Source organism: Seriola lalandi, unplaced genomic scaffold (assembly GCF_002814215.2).
Source record: "Seriola lalandi dorsalis isolate HSWRI2012SDOR001 ecotype SW California unplaced genomic scaffold, Sedor1 jcf7180002054585, whole genome shotgun sequence".
NCBI classification, from domain to species: Eukaryota; Metazoa; Chordata; class Actinopteri; order Carangiformes; family Carangidae; genus Seriola; species Seriola lalandi.
Genome location: NW_019525138.1, coordinates 2,588,000 through 2,605,039, shown reverse-complemented (window position 1 = coordinate 2,605,039; position 17,040 = coordinate 2,588,000). Strand labels below are relative to the sequence as shown.

General features: G+C 40.4%; 1 protein-coding gene across 3 annotated transcripts; it reads left to right on the top strand.

Annotated features, from left to right (window-relative positions):
• Nucleotides 1-6: 6 nt before the first annotated feature.
• Nucleotides 7-15,226, top strand: hlfb (HLF transcription factor, PAR bZIP family member b). 3 transcript variants are annotated; one of them, XR_015437984.1, is made up of 5 exons: nt 7-222; nt 2,814-3,197; nt 8,918-9,132; nt 9,675-9,989; nt 10,915-11,025. XR_015437984.1 is itself a non-coding variant. In XM_023418885.2 (4 exons), the coding sequence occupies exons 1-4, from the start codon at nt 111-113 to the stop codon at nt 11,128-11,130; spliced, it is 927 nt and encodes a 308-aa protein (XP_023274653.1). In that variant the 5' UTR covers nt 7-110; the 3' UTR covers nt 11,131-15,226. The 3 variants fall into 3 exon arrangements, 2 of the variants coding, with proteins under 2 accessions (XP_023274653.1, XP_023274652.1); XM_023418885.2 differs by lacking the exon at nt 9,675-9,989 and having other exon boundaries at nt 10,915-15,226; XM_023418884.2 differs by lacking the exon at nt 9,675-9,989 and having other exon boundaries at nt 10,912-15,226.
• The last annotated feature ends 1,814 nt before the right edge of the window (nt 15,227-17,040 follow it).

The window sequence follows — 17,040 nt, the reverse complement described above, 5'->3', positions numbered from 1 at the left end:
TTTTTTTTTTTTTTTTTTTTTTTTTTTTTTACACACATATTTGTGCTTTATTTTGTTGTTTTTGCGCTGTTTCCGGATCCTAAATCCTAAAAGGAGGCGTTTTGGAGAAAATGTCCCATCGACATCCCATCCCGCTAAATCCAAGTTTCCTGCCTCCGGCGACGCACGGAGTGCTCAAGTCTCTGCTGGAGAACCCGATGAAGCTGCCGCTGCATCATGAAGGTGAAGTGTCTCAGTGTGATAGTTCAATGTCCGTGTTTACTACTCAGGGTCTGAATGAGAGCTGCAGCAGCTGCTCCTGATGTAGACTGTTAGTGTGTTTCCATGCACCTTTAACAGGTCCGCAGGCTTCAGGTTGTGAATCTGTGAACTGAGTCTGAGATTCAGGCGCACTCCTCACACAGAGCATGGACTTCACACAGACCAGGAATATGAGTTTCCTGCCTCTAAATGTCACATGAGCGGCGGGAATGTTGGACAAATGAACAGCCTGCTTATTTCCAGCAGTCATCATAATCATAATCATTGAAGATGTAGTTAGTTGAATGTGTTTGTCAAACAGACACATCAGAGCTGCAGACAGGATTTTAATCCTCAGGTCATAAGAGCAACCCCCCCCCCCCCCCCCCCCCCCAGCAAAACCCTGGGGCTGAGCACCAACCAAACTCTGTATTATTTTCAGAATATTTTTTAGAAAACATCAGTCATATAATATTAAACTGTTTAATTATGCTCAAATTCTTGTTTGGCTGCAACTAACACTTCTTTCCCTCATTAATTCATCTGAAAAATCGATGAATTATAATGTCTCAAAAATGTCATAAAATAGTGAAAAACCTCCATACTCTTCACCATCGTCTTCAGATGATTTGTGTTGTCCCACCAACAGTCCAAAATCCAATGATATTAAATATATTCTCACAAGAAAAGTAAAAGATATTCACATTTTGTAATGTTTTTTTGTGTGTTTATGCTTGAAAGTGCTTTAAATGATTAATCAGTTATCACATCTCATTCTGTTAATTGACTAATTGATTATTTGACCAGTTTAAAACTAAATCAGCCTTTAAAACCCAACATTTAACAGTGAATTTTAACATGAGTGTAAACTGCTCTTCTCTTCATTAAAGAAGACAGAAATATGAGGATGTGACCTCGGTGTCCACAGACCTGGTCAAGCGGAACATCATCCATCAGGGTTGTAGCCAGGATTTATAACCTGAAAGTCTTTTTAGTCCAGGAGTCAAGAAATCCTCTTGTTATCATGTTTAGAAATCAGATGGAGGATTACATGCCCCTCTGGAGCAGTGGTTTCAGCCTTTCTGGCCTGTGAGGCCATAAAATGAAATGTAATGTGACTACAGGTTTTGGAAATGAGCTGTGAGGAGTTTGACTTGAGGATTTTTCTTTCCTGTAGTCTAACTTTTAAGAATTTCTGACGCAGGAAGGAGTGAAAGTGTCCAAAAGAAATAAAATAAACATTATTTTCTCGTAAAATTTTCATTTGATACTTTCATCAGACTAGTCTTTTTTCCTACAGGTACAACATTTCAGTTGAAGAAATAAACCGTATGTCAGCTTCCAAATAATCTCCAGAACAAGAAGAATATTCATGAAGTCAATCACATACTCACTTCTTCTTTGTTTTCCTCTGAAATCTGAGGATTTCGGCACAACTTGGAAATCCAAGAAAATATAAACATCCAGTTAGGAATCCCTGATTATTGGTAATGAGGTGTCCAACATGTAATCAGAAATCTATCTGCAAAGACTTTCAGGTTTCATGAAAACACTCCTAATCAATAATACTACATGTTGTGAACCATATTGATTCCTTTGTGAGGGACCCATCTGTCCGTGAAAAGGTCAGAGGTCAGCTGGAGCTGATAGAGGTCCAGAGTTTTGGTCAAGGACACTCGTCGCTGCTCATGGAACCACGAAAAAGGTTCATCTTGTTATTGCAGTTTCTTTAGGTTAAACATGTACTAATGAGGCTGAGGTCACATGTTTGCTTGTTTGTCTGAGACATTGTTGACATGTTGAAAGGACTTGGTCTACGCAGCCTGAGGCTGGTAAAAAAACATCAAGATTAGCTTGGTCAGCAGTTTTCATCCTGTGAGTTAAAGGATATTGGGAAACACTCCTTTATAACTACATGTTGAGTTTCTCTTTAAATGGTTTCCACTATCTACCCCTTTATACCCATAATGCCTCCTGTTTGTTTGTCTTAGAAGACGACCATCGTTTCCTTTTAAAGGTGCTATATGTGATTTTGCTATTGCTACATAGCTAACGTTAGCATTAACAGCTGTTTACTTACCAGTCTAGAAGAAATGTTGCAAGTTCAGCATTAAACTTTATACCTTTGCTCATTAACAGCTGTCTCTAACGGTGGAAAGCAATGTTAACTCTTGTTTTGCTCCTATTTCTAGCTCTTTTCTTCTAGTTAGCATGCTAACCAGCTAACACTGGCCTGTTTGGTCACTTTCTGATAGCGAGTCACTATAGCCTCCAGTCTGCCCTGAAGATGTAGCTGCTTCGTAGGACGTATTATAACCTCTTGTTTTGTTAATGCAATGATGACTGAAGCTCTTGGCAAGCGACAATTTTTGTATTTACTCATTGAAGACAGCCTGTGTACCCTTGAGTCCTGACAGACCTATTGAGTAAATGTTAATGGGCTTCTATGGACATATCACCCACCTATTGGCGCATTTAATTGTGTATTGATAACGCTGATAAATTCTCCCAATAGTTGTAGTTGTGTTTTTGGGTTTGTACTGACTCAGCTCTTCCTTCCGTCCTCCTGTCAGCTTTCACCAAGGAGCAGGAGAAGGAGAAGAACCTGGAGGAGGAGCACAACACCCCCCAGTCAGCCTTCCTGGGCCCCACGCTTTGGGACAAGACCTTGCCCTACGATGGGGACACCTTCCAGCTGGAGTACATGGACCTGGAAGAGTTCCTGTCTGAGAACGGCATCCCCTCCAGCCCCTCGCAGCACCACCACCACCACCACCACCACCACCACCACCACGACCAGCACCAACCACGCGTTCCGGCTCGCCAGCCGCCGATCATGCCCCCAGCCCCGTCCACGCCGGCGCCATCAGTGATGGACCTAAGCAACCACGCCTCCACCTCCGTAAACACGAGTGTCGTCTCCCCAAACTGCTTGCACGGCAGCCCGGCAAGAGCAGGTAAACAAAACATTTCTAACCCTCGCTCTGTCAGTTCTACTGGATTCTAATGTTTTACCACATTTACTATGATTGGTCCAGATACCCTACAGGACAAGTAGCCCTGTTGTAAACCATGCTGCTGTGTTTGTTGTGGGCAACTATTGTTTTACACTAATTTATATACATTATAAAAACTTGATTGGTTCATCATGGGGGCAAAAAATGATGATCTCAGGTTTTTGTTCAGCTGAAGAGAGTTACCAGCCGTTTGGTTTCTGCTATGATTAAGACAATCCTGTTGAGTTTTCAAATTAGCATTGTTATTTTTTAGATAGTTCATAGTAGTGAAAGGAGACATATTTAACATGATTTGTAGGAGATAAAACTACCAAACCTGTTAGTTTGGTCGTTAAACGATCACATGCTCTTCTATGAGAACATTTATCACTCAGCAGAAGAAGAAGCGACCAAATCTCCAGGTTCCTCTTTGCTGCCCATCGTCGTCTCGTGCTGAAAGCAAAATGAGAGCCGTTCATCTCCTGTGTGAAGAGCTGCAGCTGCAGTAGGAGGACAGCCTCTCAGCTCCTTTGTCCTCTGGAGTGATTAGCAGTGCTGGATGAGCAGAAAACAGTCAGTCAGGAGGCATTCAAGGCTGTTGGGGGGGGTTTGGTCTTTGTTTAGAAAAATCACTCAGCTGAGGGTTGAAGTAACTCACATGACCGACACTTTGATTTGACGGGATGAATCTGTTTAATGAGTTTGAGATGAAACAATTGGAACCACTGAGGTAATGTCTGTGGGGCAGTTTATATTCTACAATTTAAAATGGATTCCAGAGGTTTGTCACTAAATTTGAAAAACCTTTGGGCCAGAAATCTTCAGAAAGAAATAAGTGGTACTGACCTCAGTGCGTTGAAAACTAATTCTGAGCTGATATTGATTGTGAGGTCAAAGCTGTAATCATGTTTACTTATTCTTTATAAGGTTTGCTCCTGAATGAACGTGTATTTGAGAGATACACATAACTTCCTTTTGGTTCATGAGCAATAAAATGCACCATTTCATTTAGAGCTGCTCAGTTAATCAAAATATAATCGAAACCTCAATAAGTCCAAATCACAGAAGCTGCAAGGTAACTGTGTCACATTGTTGTTTATCGTTAGCACCATCAGTGTCGTGGTGCTACGGAGACGCTCTGGCCTCCAGACGTAAAGGAACATGTGTGTGTAAAAATTAGTCAGAAGTGACAGTTCACACTGAAATCGCAATATCTGCCAAAATAATCGCATTAGCCGTCGGAGCCACCGTTTGAAAAAGACCCTGAGTCTGACTTGATTTTATAGACTAGCTCTTTTACTGCTGCCTGTGGTTACACAGAATTTAACATGATCTGTTGGAACAATTTATTTCCCTCAATGTGAGGGATCAATAATCAGCATTAATCAATCAAAAAAAATCATACAATACTCTGTCAAGTAAATTTGTGTTGAATATCTGCTTAAATTTGTAGTTTTTTCCTGATTTAAACCTTTTATTTTTATTTAACATTTTACACCTTTTGCTTCTTTTATATTTCTCAAAGTAATGTATTGAAATAGGTTTCGGTTTCCGTCCTGAAACTCAGATATCACACACTTGGTGGCTGTAATAGGAACCTGACTGTCAGGTGACCCGATCAATAAATGTTTAGCATCCTGCCCCGGGCCGGACGTGTCCGCTGATTCTTTTGAAATATCCTCCTGCCAGATAACACCTCCGGAAATCTACCTGTGTGAGTCGTTACGATCCCTTACAGTTTAAACATCTTCATCATTGTCTTGATGTGATGTCACCCTCCTCACTGCAGAGCTTCTGTTTGTTCTTTCTCACAGAGAAAATGCTCTTAACTTGCTTAACTCAGAGTTCAAGGGTCAAATCCTTGACCTCATCGTGAAATGCTGAATAACCAGTGCAAAGGTGAGATGAGCTCAGGTGTGCTCGGTTAAGTGCTCAGATGTGACCTCACGGGGGGGGGGGGGGGGGGGCTCAGAGTAGTAATGCTCGCTTAACGTGAGGAAAACATGTCTGCCCCAAACACCACGATTGAGAGAAGTGTCAGATTCAGCACCTCGACAGATGTCCTGGCCTCAGCAGGCGTGCGTGCGTGCGTGTGTGCGTGCATGCACGTGTGTGTGCGTGCGTGTGTGTGCGTGTGTGCGTGCGTGCGTGTGTGTGTAGGCAAGAGCTCCCGCTTTGACTCTTTTACTCACTCCGTGATCCACATGTTTATAAGGAAAAGAAAACAAGTGATCCTCTCACAGCATGTACAGACATGTGACTGGACTCCAGTGTGTGTGTGTGTGTGTGTGTGTGTGTGTGTGTGTGCGCGCCTGTCCCTGCATGAGATCAGTTTTTTAAGAACATAGTGTTCTCTGCAGAAGTAGGCCATGTGACTCGACTCACTGGGGTGTGTGTGTGTGTACGTGAGTGTGTGTTTGTGTGTGTGCGCCTGTCCCTGCATGAGATCAGTGTTTTAAGAACATAGTGTTCCCTGCAGAAGTAGGTCAGGGGGCGGCAACCCTCACATCCACACACAAATTTCCAAATCTGTATTTACACTCAAATCAACTAATAATCCACACACACACACACACACACACACGCATGCACACGCAGTGTGTGAGTCAGTCTGGGAGACTCCTCCTGGCTCAGAGTAGAGTTCAGGTCTTGAGGATCATGTTTTCACACATATAAAAATACTCTGCTTCAAACAGAAAGACAGACATGATTGTCCAACTAAAACATTGTATTACCATCTACTCCTCGTCATACTGGGCCCTGATTGGCTCCAAACTAGCTCTGACATCATAAATCCTGCAGGTACATCCAGGTGTTAGAGTGAGTGAGTTTAAGGTGAGCTCTGAGAAACTTGTGAAGAGACTTTAACTTTCTTCATTTATAAAGCAGAAACCCACTGAATGAAGAACTGAATCAGATCCCAGTCTGGACTTTAAAGCACCCGAACCATCAGAAGACACTAAAACACACTGATGAGATGTTTAAAGCTGAATTAACTGATTATTGTCCATGTGGAGCAGAACAACCTGAAAACACGCTTATGAAGAGCGGTGTGTCACCTGATGAGTCCACGTCCACAGTGTTCTCTCTGTTACGCTCTGGTTTTGGTCTCCACCACCTCCCGAAGTATCAGTGACGCCTCTACAAAGTTTTATAGTCAGATCATAAACTCATTTATGACTCTAAATAATGATAAAGTGAAGATAGTTAAATCATTTTTCCACTGACTTGTAAATGTAAATATTTCCTTCAGTTAATTTGCCCCCAGCAGAGGCTCTCATGTCTAAATATAGCTGAGTAATCTATGGCATAATCTGCCATATTTGTTTTCCCATGTGGCCCTGTGACGGCCCAGCAGATAAGGAGGCAGGAACAACCAGGGTTACCCAGGGTTCACCAGGAGAGAGAGAGAGAGAGAGGGAGAGAGAGAGGGAGAGAGAGAGACTAAAAAAGCACAAACATCCACATCCTGCTCTGTAGGTGGAGTGTCTGCAGAACCTGAACTGTTTCCTCTTCCTGTCCGAGTGAAAGCCACGTCTGACCTGTAAAAACGGCTGTTTATACTTTGCTGAAACATGAAGATTTGAAGCCTCTAAAGTGACTTTTTAAATCAGGATTTTTTCTTACTCAGGTTTTTATTTTCTTTCTTTTAGCTCCTGATGTGCAGTGTGATCTTGGGCTGATCCCTATTTCATTTACTCACTAAAATCTCTCTCCTGTGACAGTCCAAGTTCTGAGATGTACAAATTTCTTTCACCTGACTCTCAGGGCTTCCGTAGCAGAAAAAAAGAGGATCTGATAAAAACATCACCATGAAACACAGTAATACACACCCTGCATTAAAGCAACCTGCTGCTGGAGGTCACCTGACAATAAAACCTACCTCATAATAAGCTTCTGCGCCACAGAAGCTGAGAAAGGCCACTCTTGCAAATATTTTTTTTATCCTGTTATCTCAAGATAAGAAAGCTTGAGATATATAGAGATAGAGATATTATCAGGAGATAACGGGATAATTACAGTTGGAAAGATGTTCACAGATTCAAACTCCTGGTCCAATAACTGAAACGTTGTAATAACAGAAACAACCCCTCTTTCCTACTGTGTTTAAGTTAGACAACGAGCTACAACCTAGTTTTCATCAAAATGAGCTGGAGGAATATAATTAATCTCTATGAGCAGTCGGCTGTGTGTCGAGTGCTCAGGGACCATCTACAAAGTGCAATACTGAAAACAGATATATTACTTAATATTCAATAACTTCACTCTTATACACTGTAGTGTCACAAAAAAATATTTGCGAGTGTGGCCTTTCTCGGCTTCTGTAGATGCACAGACGACCTTTTTACAGGAGGACAGTCTGAAAACATCAGGAACTACGACCAAGCAGCTCACAGAGTAAATGTGCTCATGTTACACACACACACACACACACACACACACACACACACACACGCACGTGTCAGGATGTCTCTCAGGATGTCACGTTTGAAGCAGTGAGGCTCATCGTGTGCTGCTGTTCAGCTCCCACCTGCTCCTCCGTTTCAGACACCAGTGCTGCGTTCAAGTCCGTCACATTGTGAACCCACTGGTTTTATAATGAAGCCTCACAGAGCAGCCTGTGTGTAGTTCACTGACATCACCTTTTAAACCTCTGTCACCTGTAAATCACTGTGGGACAAGCAGGACCTGCTCAAACAAAAACAAAAAAACATGTTTATCATAATGTTGAACTTTTCATTTGCATGGCTGAGAGCTGTGACTGCTTCGTTGTGACATCACAAGGTTCCAGAAGTCCTGACGTCTGGTTTTAAGGCTCAGTTTCAGAATAAAGGCGCTTTGACTTTCACAGTATTAATACCTAGACCTGCTTTATGATCAAACAGCACATGGACATCTACCTTTATACTATATGAACCTTTAAGTTAGAGATCATCTGATAATTGCATGTAAAATATCCAGATGTTTGTCAAGAACCTTTTTTTTTTTTTTTTTTTTTAAATGATGCAGTGGCTTTACACAAGAAGAGCAGGAAACTGTGCTTTCATTAGTCTTCCCATGTTTCCATCTCTGATCCTCTGGTCACACAGTCGCAGCTTTATGGTTAAATAGTACAAATGTTCCCGTTTGTCACTTGAACCTGATCATACACACACACACACACACACACACACACACACACACACACACACACAGCTGGTTTAGCTTCAGGTCTGTCACCACCTGGTGGCCGCACCTTGACACTGCAGCCTCAGAGTTTGTTCTCTGATCAATATCTGAAGGTTAAGGATCAATATTATCGTACCACATCTTTAAAATATGAATACAGATAAATTCCTTCAAAATGTGACGAACTTACTAAAAAACAATTTACTGCATGTTCCTTCCTGATTATATCATTTTTAATAATAGTCTTTTATGCTAATGATACAGGGAATGATACAGTTAGTTGGGATGTTTTAGCTGCCTGAAAGCTTCCCTAATTAGGAATCAAAGGAAAATCATAGTGAACAACACAAGAAACACAAAAAAAACACTTTACAATGGTCTTTGATAACAAGGAAGGAAGGAAGGAAGGAAGGAAGGAAGGAAGGAAGGAAAGAAGGAAGAAGAAAACAAGATCAAATAAGATAAAAGTTTCTGACTTGACTTACCATCTGACCGTCTCTGTTTTCCTCCAGGTCTCCCAAACTCCAGAAACACTCCCAGCCCCATCGACCCAGACTCCATCCAGGTCCCTGTCGGGTACGAGCCCGACCCAGCGGACCTGGCGCTGTCCAGCGTCCCAGGTCAGGAGATCTTCGACCCGCGCAAACGCAAGTTCTCGGCTGAGGAGCTGAAACCGCAGCCGATGATCAAGAAAGCTCGCAAGGTCTTCATCCCGGAGGACCTGAAGGTAATTTGGAGCTGGTTCTGGCGAAGAGCTTGATATCAGCTTGTAATGCAACACAGGCCGATTTCCTGTCAGTATTTTTCCAATAAATTTCGGCTTATTGCTAAAAAATACAAAATGTATCTCGGAGAAAAAAATTCTGTTGCAGCAAAAAAACTGTCAAACCTGTGGAATACTGTATATTTGTAATACTAATAATCTGATTATGAGACAACAATCTCACCACAAAGTCCATTTAGTAGGTGTTGTGGAGCTTTCTCGTATCTCGTTTCACATCAGTAGATAGAATTTGTTTGTTTTCAATGTTCAAATTTCCATAAATTAGACATTTGAAATAAAAAAAGGAGATGAAGAAGGAATTTTATCTTCTGTTTAAAGTTTTAAAGCAGCAGCAAATTTCTCACTAACTGGTTGCCAGGGGAGGGGACTGTACTACAGTAGTACAGTAGTATATAAAGTACTACGGTATTACAGTATTACACTATCACAGCACAGAGCTCCTCCTCTGGTGTTGGGTTTTGAATATGACCATCTCTCCTCTACAGTTGACTTGGCTTAAACCAGCACAACGAGCAGGTGGAGAGGTGGAGAGGTGGATTCGCTGACTTTTTGTTCATCTGTCCGAGAGCAGCCTCTGCTCTCCTATTGGCTACGTCCAGCTCCAGTGGGGTGGGCAAGTCCTCCTGGTTAAGAGGCTTATAGTGGACTGAAGGAGGGAGCACCGCTGAGAGGATTTAGCTTTTAATTTGTTGAAATAAAAAGTGGATCTGCGTGTGGCGGCGCTCCAGTGATGAACGGCTGACAGCTGATTGTGAAGCAGCTGAGGCTCTGATCACACATGGACACGACACGTTGGACAGGTGTGATGTTTGGCCACCAGGAAGCAGAAACACTCGTTATTTCAACTATATTCATAAAAAAAAAACTGAAATTAGTCTGGTTATCATAGGTTTCATAATAAATAATAAAATAAATAAAAAGAAAAATGAAATTCTATGTAAACTGACGCATTTATTAATGCAATGAATCTACTTAAAATTTATAATTGATAATGTAACTATAAAAAACCGCATCTGTGGAAGACCACAAGTGTCATGGAAATAGTAATAAAGCATTTCATTAATTAATAACTAATGAAATAATGTAAATGGGAAATTTCCTTTTAAATGCCTGATTAAAATCTGTCAACACAATTATTTAATTTATCATTTTAAATTTTCAAATAGATTATTAAAATTTATTTTATTTTATTTGAATTCATTAATGTCTTTTTAAATTTTGAGTTATGTTATTATTGTAAACCCTTTTTTAATTTGAACTATTTGATGATTAAATCAAATCCAATGATGCATTACTTTGTAATTGAATTATTTATAGTCATAAATTAACTTGTATGTAAATATATTTTTATTATGTAATTATATTTATTCTAATTTATTTAGTATTTTATGCCTTGTTTTTATACTGTTGCTATTTTCTTTCTTTTACTGTGTGTTGTAAGGTGTCCTTAAAAGGCACCTATAAATAAAATGTATTATTATTATTATTTGTTATTAATTAATCAATTGCTTTATTACTATATCCGTGACACTTGTGGTTCTCCATGCAATCCTGCCTTATCTTTGATTGATACTTTTAGGAGAATATTAACTGAAGCTAAAAGTACAAAAAGGTCTCAGATGATTGTGTCTCTGTCTCTGGTATTTGATTCTGGGTTTGTGTTTCTTATAATGTAATCCCCTTGTTTCACGTCTCGTTTCTCTCTCCTTTGTGTCCTTCGAGCAGGACGACAAATACTGGGCCAGGCGCAGGAAGAACAACTTGGCAGCCAAACGTTCCCGGGACGCGAGGAGGCTCAAAGAGAACCAGATCGCCATCCGAGCCGGCTTCCTGGAGAAGGAGAACTCGGCACTGAGGCAGGAGGTGGCCGACCTGAGGAAAGAGCTCGGACGCACAAAGAACATGCTGGCCAAGTACGAGGCACAGCACGGGCCGCTGTGAGCGCACACACACAGAAAAACATATATATATATATATATATATATACATGTACACACACACACACTCTCAGAATGATGACCCTGCCTTCTCCTGACCTTTCACCTCTCCTCCACAAACACAGTCAAGGGTTGAAAAAAAAACATTCAAAATATATTTCAACTTTTCATCATCTGACTTTGACTGTGGACAAATGAGATAATTAAATATTTTTAAATGAACAATCCAACAAATCAAACACATTAAAACCAACAGTGTTAGTCCGTCTCTCTGAGCTCATTGGTTCCTACTGAATGTGAATCTTTAAAAATGCCTCAAAAATACATTTAAATAAAAAATTTTTTTTTTAAAAAGACGCTGCCGTTTTATCAAACAAGGAGGAAATACTGCATTTGTTGTGTATTTTCAGCGGCAATTTAATCTACTAGTGAGTGTGTGAGCCTGAGTCAAAATAAACTGCAGTGTGTGTGTGTCCCTGGCAAAGAAACCTTTCACATCTTTATAATATTCCTGAGTTCCCTCCAAACATTTGTCATCTGTTTCCATGGTAACAGTCACCCAGCAGCCACTTAAAGACATGGTGATTTGCTCCTGAGTGGCAGCAGTTGCCTGCTGCATATTAGGCCCATCATTCTGACTCACTACACACACACACACACACACACACACACACACACGTCTCTGTGGCCCTGTGAACTCTCCTCATGGACCCCCCCCCCAAGACTGAACTGCCACCCGTCAACCCACTTGACGTCTGACTTTTGAACCGTCCTTTCCCAGTGACGGCACTTTACATGTATGATGCCTGGCTCTCTGCCTACCCTTCAGAGACTCCGCCCCTTGCAGGTATGCCTCGACAATGCGCCTGTTCACATGTATATACCTGCCTTCGTTCTGCTCCTGACGACTCTGTATATGAATGTGTACCAACTCCTGCTCGTCTCCTATTGGTCAATCAGCATCTGTTCCCTTGTTTTATTTAATTTTTTCTATCAGGACGGTTTCTGCCTGTCTGGGACCCTCAGCAGTATTTTTATGGATATTTGAAGAGTGCAAATATAAACAAATACACGGAAACATATGATATCATAACTTTAAGATGCACTCACTGATTTTACCCTAAAAATGCCAAGAAAAATTTATAGCAAAGACAAATAAAATTTTTTTATAATCCCCTAAACGGCATCAGAGAGTGTGTCTTGAAATACTTAAACAAAGAGAGGAACCCAAAGAGCGCCAATACTTTCACTTTATTTTCGGGGCCCACTGATGGCCAAGGGGGGCCCCTCAGCAGCCTCGTAATCTGCACACACACACACACACACACACACACACACACACATACACACACCAAAACTGACCTGCAGCTCAGGTGGATTCAGACAGTGAATTGACACTTTATAGTTCAGCACATAACTAATGATCTTTCAAATGTGAATACAAGCAACACAATTGGTATGTTTATCCCTTTGGCGCCATTTATTTCACAAATCCAATTAGTCACTTCAGCATATTCCAAGATGGCCGCCATTTGCGGCACATGAAACGTGTATTTTACCCACAGATTTAAATGATTTTGCAATTTAATCCCATGTTTGTGACTGATGATGTTGAGCTTAAATTTCTTTATCTTAAGAGCTTTATTTGTACAATTTCTAATATATGATGGGAAAAATTCTGCACAAACGATTTACTATGTATGATGAACCAAAAGTTCAGTAGGAGTCGACTGTCTACTCGTTTTATTCAAGCCTTAAGTCAGCATTTGTAGTTTAGCAGTAACATTAACCCTAGCTTAATATGCTAGCTCGCTACTGCACTATGCTAGTTAGCCAGCAAGCTAACACTTAAGCAAACAAACCCTGTCAATTGTCAACCGACTTACACCCATTTCAAAGGCAAATGATTAAATCACTTCAGTTACCTCAATGTAATACCCGAGGAGGGTTTGTGTCAAGTTTAGTACTTGTAGCCACATTTGAAAGAATTACCTGAAACATGCAGTTATCTACTGAGCTATTAGTTTACTGTATCCTCTGCACACCCTCCACATCTCTAGCCACCTGTTTATATGACGTTTATATGACGTTTCTCTCTTTGTCTTTTGAGATGAGCTGCTTTGAATCTGGCCACCGTGCATGTTAAAGTTCTGGCGATGTCTGGAAATTACATTTTTCTTCACAGATTTGCTTTTCATAAGACACAGCTGCTTTTACCGTATGACAGTGAATTGTAGCTGGTGAAATCAAATTTAATTTGACTTTTCAGACAAATTAAATACAGGATTCATTTCAGACTCAATTCTGAATTTCCCAAAACTTAGATGAGCTGATACTTTCTTATTATCTTGTGTGAGCAAGATAACACCTTCTGCATGCATAATATTTCATGCAAACATGGTTATGTATGCTGGCCTTGGAGCTCAATGCACTGCAGCTTAAGAAAACACATGCAAAACATAGAAAGGTAATTTCAAAGGTTTGGAAGTAATGAAGAAGTGCGCCTGAGCCGGGTCCGTCACTGTTTTGTGTCCCATGGAAACACTTCGGTTGTGCTGCTTGTACTTTTTTTTTGTTTTGAGTATTTGTGTTTTGTCTGCTTGCACGTGCTTCTTAAGTTGCAGTGCAAGAAAGTAATTTGTGCAAACAGGACAATGTCAGAATTGTTTTTACAAGAGAATAACTTGTGTAAACTTCACAATTACAAGTACAAGATAATAACGTGTGTGCTCCAGATACTTTCTCGCGTAAACAAGATAACAGGAGAATAATCTTGCACGCATAGGAGAATCATTTTTAAATAAGTAGGAAGTAATCCTCAGTAAACTGATCAGCACATTACAGCTTCATGTCACACTATCGAGTCTATTTAATTAGTTTGTGGCCTGATGAATGTAGGAGCACAGCTGTGATGTGCAGGGACCTCTACGGTGATGAGCAGGTGTCGGGCAGCATCGCAGCTTATGTCATGTACATCCTCATGTCGCCCACATGGCAGCATTACAACAGTGTTACATCAACAGAAATACAGACGCAGCTGATTTAGTTTTGTTTTCTCTCCAAAAACCTCGATCTGTTTTTTTTTTTGTTTTTTTTAACAAATGAATGGAAGCCACTCTGTGTGAAGTCGACTGTTTTTTCCTTTTACATCTTTTTACATGAGAGAAAAAACTAGTCGTCTTTTTGTTGTGAATGTTTTAAAAAAAAAAAAGTTTTTATATAAGCTCAGATGGTGGTACAGGCTATTCACAGAGAGTTGAAATATTCACCGGTTTGTTTTATTCTCTATGGAAACCAAACAATCAGTGCAATAGATTGTTCTTTATGGCTTTGGCATGAACTTTATTTTTATTTTTATTTTTTTTATTTTTCTTTCTGTCGTGTCGCTCAGCAATGAGTACACCCCCCAGTGGCCGAATGAGACATGAATGTATATTTGAGTGCGTGGTGTTGTCTTAAACTGTGGAACCACTTTAGTACTCTTTACTACAGACCAAAAGAAAACAGTATATAAAGGATATATTGATATATTAAAGGTTTTAATGTTTATACAGAGCTATTCTTCTTGTTTTTTGTACAGTCTGTTTTCCTACATAGATATTTCCTGTGTATTTTGGAAAGGGTTACATTAATATAAACAGTAGATTAAACATATATATTATATTCAGAATTATTACCAACATGTGCCCAACCTGTCTGGGCAATGCATGGGCATTAAAATCCTCTGAAGTTCGTCTTGTGTCCGATCCTTTCCTCCCTTCGTAGTTGAAATACCTCAAACCCCCCCACCCCCAATTTTCAGAGCCCCTGGAACACCTGTGCAGGTGCCGCATCAGCTGATTCAGGTGCTCTGCTCACCTCCATGTAGATGCTAATGTATGTACAGTTTCATGGCTCTGTTCAGCCCGAATGTATCCTGCCCTTATTTTTCTTCTTTCTGTTTGGTATGATTCTCTCCTGGTGTTTGGTTCTCTCTGCTCCTTCAGAGCCTCTGCAGCTCTGTGACGTTTGACTCTGTTCAAATACATTTTTCCTATGTTTGTCCTTGATTATGTTTCTCATGATCAAAATAATAACTAATAAATAAAAGTTAAAATCCAGTTTGTCTCGGTCTGTCTTTGTTTTTCTTGTCTGAATCAGCAAATGGCAGGTAAATAAAATGCTGCAGGATTTAATAATGTGTAGATTAATTTATTTAAAGCGCCATATTTTTCTCCTCTTCTGTGTTTTATTTGAAGTGTTGATCCATGCGAAGATATACTTGTGGTTTAAAGAACCAAAACCATCTCAGTGTAGTTTTTCCTCTCTCAGGCTTCTCTCTGGAGCTCTATAAACAACAGGTCGGTGAGCCAATCAGAAGAGAGGAGGCTCTTCTTCTCCCACTCTTCTGATTGGCTCACTGTTTTCTGAGTGATCCAATAAAAATACAGCAGATTTCAGGTAAACACTCAGAAAAAACAAATCCTGCAAGGTTGGATGGTGGGTCCAGGTGGGCGGGGCTTGGGTATGGCTGAGGGGGGTTGTGACATCATAAGGTTCCAGAAGTCCTGACGGCTGGTTTTAAGGCTCAGTTTCTGAATACAGGCTGTGTGCATTTCTCTGTGGACTGAGGCTTTGATACTTTCACAGTATTAATATAGAACCTGATCTATAATTACACAACACATGGACGTCTGGTAAATAAAAAACTGGTAAATATAGATAGATAGATAGATAGATAGATAGATAGATAGATAGATAGATAGATAGATAAATGCATAATCACACAAGTAAAAACTGTTTGAACAACATAAAACACCTTAAGTCAGTGATGATTTCCATCATCTAGGGTGATGGTTCAGTGTGGTTTGACTAAAAGTAGCTCCCCTGATAACCACCGGGGGGCAGCACCTCCACACCAAACATGGAAGCAGCGGCAGGACGACATTGTGTGAAGTGTGAAGTAATTTACATGTTTAAAAGAGGAAGGGAGAAGTCCATCACTGCTGTGGAAATAAAAATAAAACACTGAAATGTTATTTTCATGATTGAGTTTGTATTTGCTAAAGTTGTGTTTCCATGTCAGTGGATTCCTCGTGCGTAGACAGGGAGATGTGTTCATGTTTTTCTCCTCTCTCCACCAGAGGTGTTCCTGGAGCTTCATGTGGCCTCTGTCCTTATCCCATTCCTCCCCCTGCCATATCATAAACACTGCACTGATGCTGTTTGTAAATCTATTCATAACAAGAAATTGAATGAGATTTGGTCGCTCAGTTCAAACATGACCAGGCCTTGATTCACACATTGATAATAAATGAATGAATGAAACCCAAACTTAAAGACGTACCAATGCCCCCTGACTAAAACAGAAAAACATTATAAATATTGGCTTGTTTATCAGGGTAGGGTCTCAGACCCTGAAACATAATGCATACTGCTACAGTTTTTTCACAGCTGTAGATTCAAATAACCTTTATTTAAATGTATAATTCATCTGAGAGCAGAAGCCACTAAGCCAGACTGACAGACTCAGTCCAGCTCGGTCCAATCAGTCGTGATGCTCCACAAATAAAATGATAATCAGCTTTTGTGTGTCCGTCCCATTGTGTACGACTAAAAATATCCTGCTCAGTTCAGACAGATGCTCCAGCCGCTCTTTTCATTGTCTGAAGATGTGAAGTGAATGAATAAAACATCCAACATCATGTTCCTCTTCAAACCTCTGACGGTCCACAGTCCTCATTTAATCCCAGTGTTAGTCTCATATCTTAGCACCCCACTCAGTTGTTATTGTTATTATGTAACTCCATTTTCTCAAAATTAACAGGGAGTAGATCAGGATGTTCTGATAATCCCCAGCAGAGTTTTTAGAGCCGGCTCAAAATCTGAGAGGCAGGTGGGAAAACCATAAAGACCATAAACATAATGCATGAGT

What these genes read in the sequence shown, in the direction of transcription:
- hlfb (XM_023418884.2), top strand. Translation starts at nt 111, where the DNA reads ATGTCCCATCGACATCCCATCCCGCTAAATCCAAGTTTCCTGCCTCCG. An exon ending in GCTGCCGCTGCATCATGAAG is followed by an intron (nt 223 to 2,813) that starts GTGAAGTGTCTC and finishes TCCTCCTGTCAG; the next exon opens with CTTTCACCAAGGAGCAGGAG. An exon ending in CGGCAGCCCGGCAAGAGCAG is followed by an intron (nt 3,198 to 8,917) that starts GTAAACAAAACA and finishes GTTTTCCTCCAG; the next exon opens with GTCTCCCAAACTCCAGAAAC.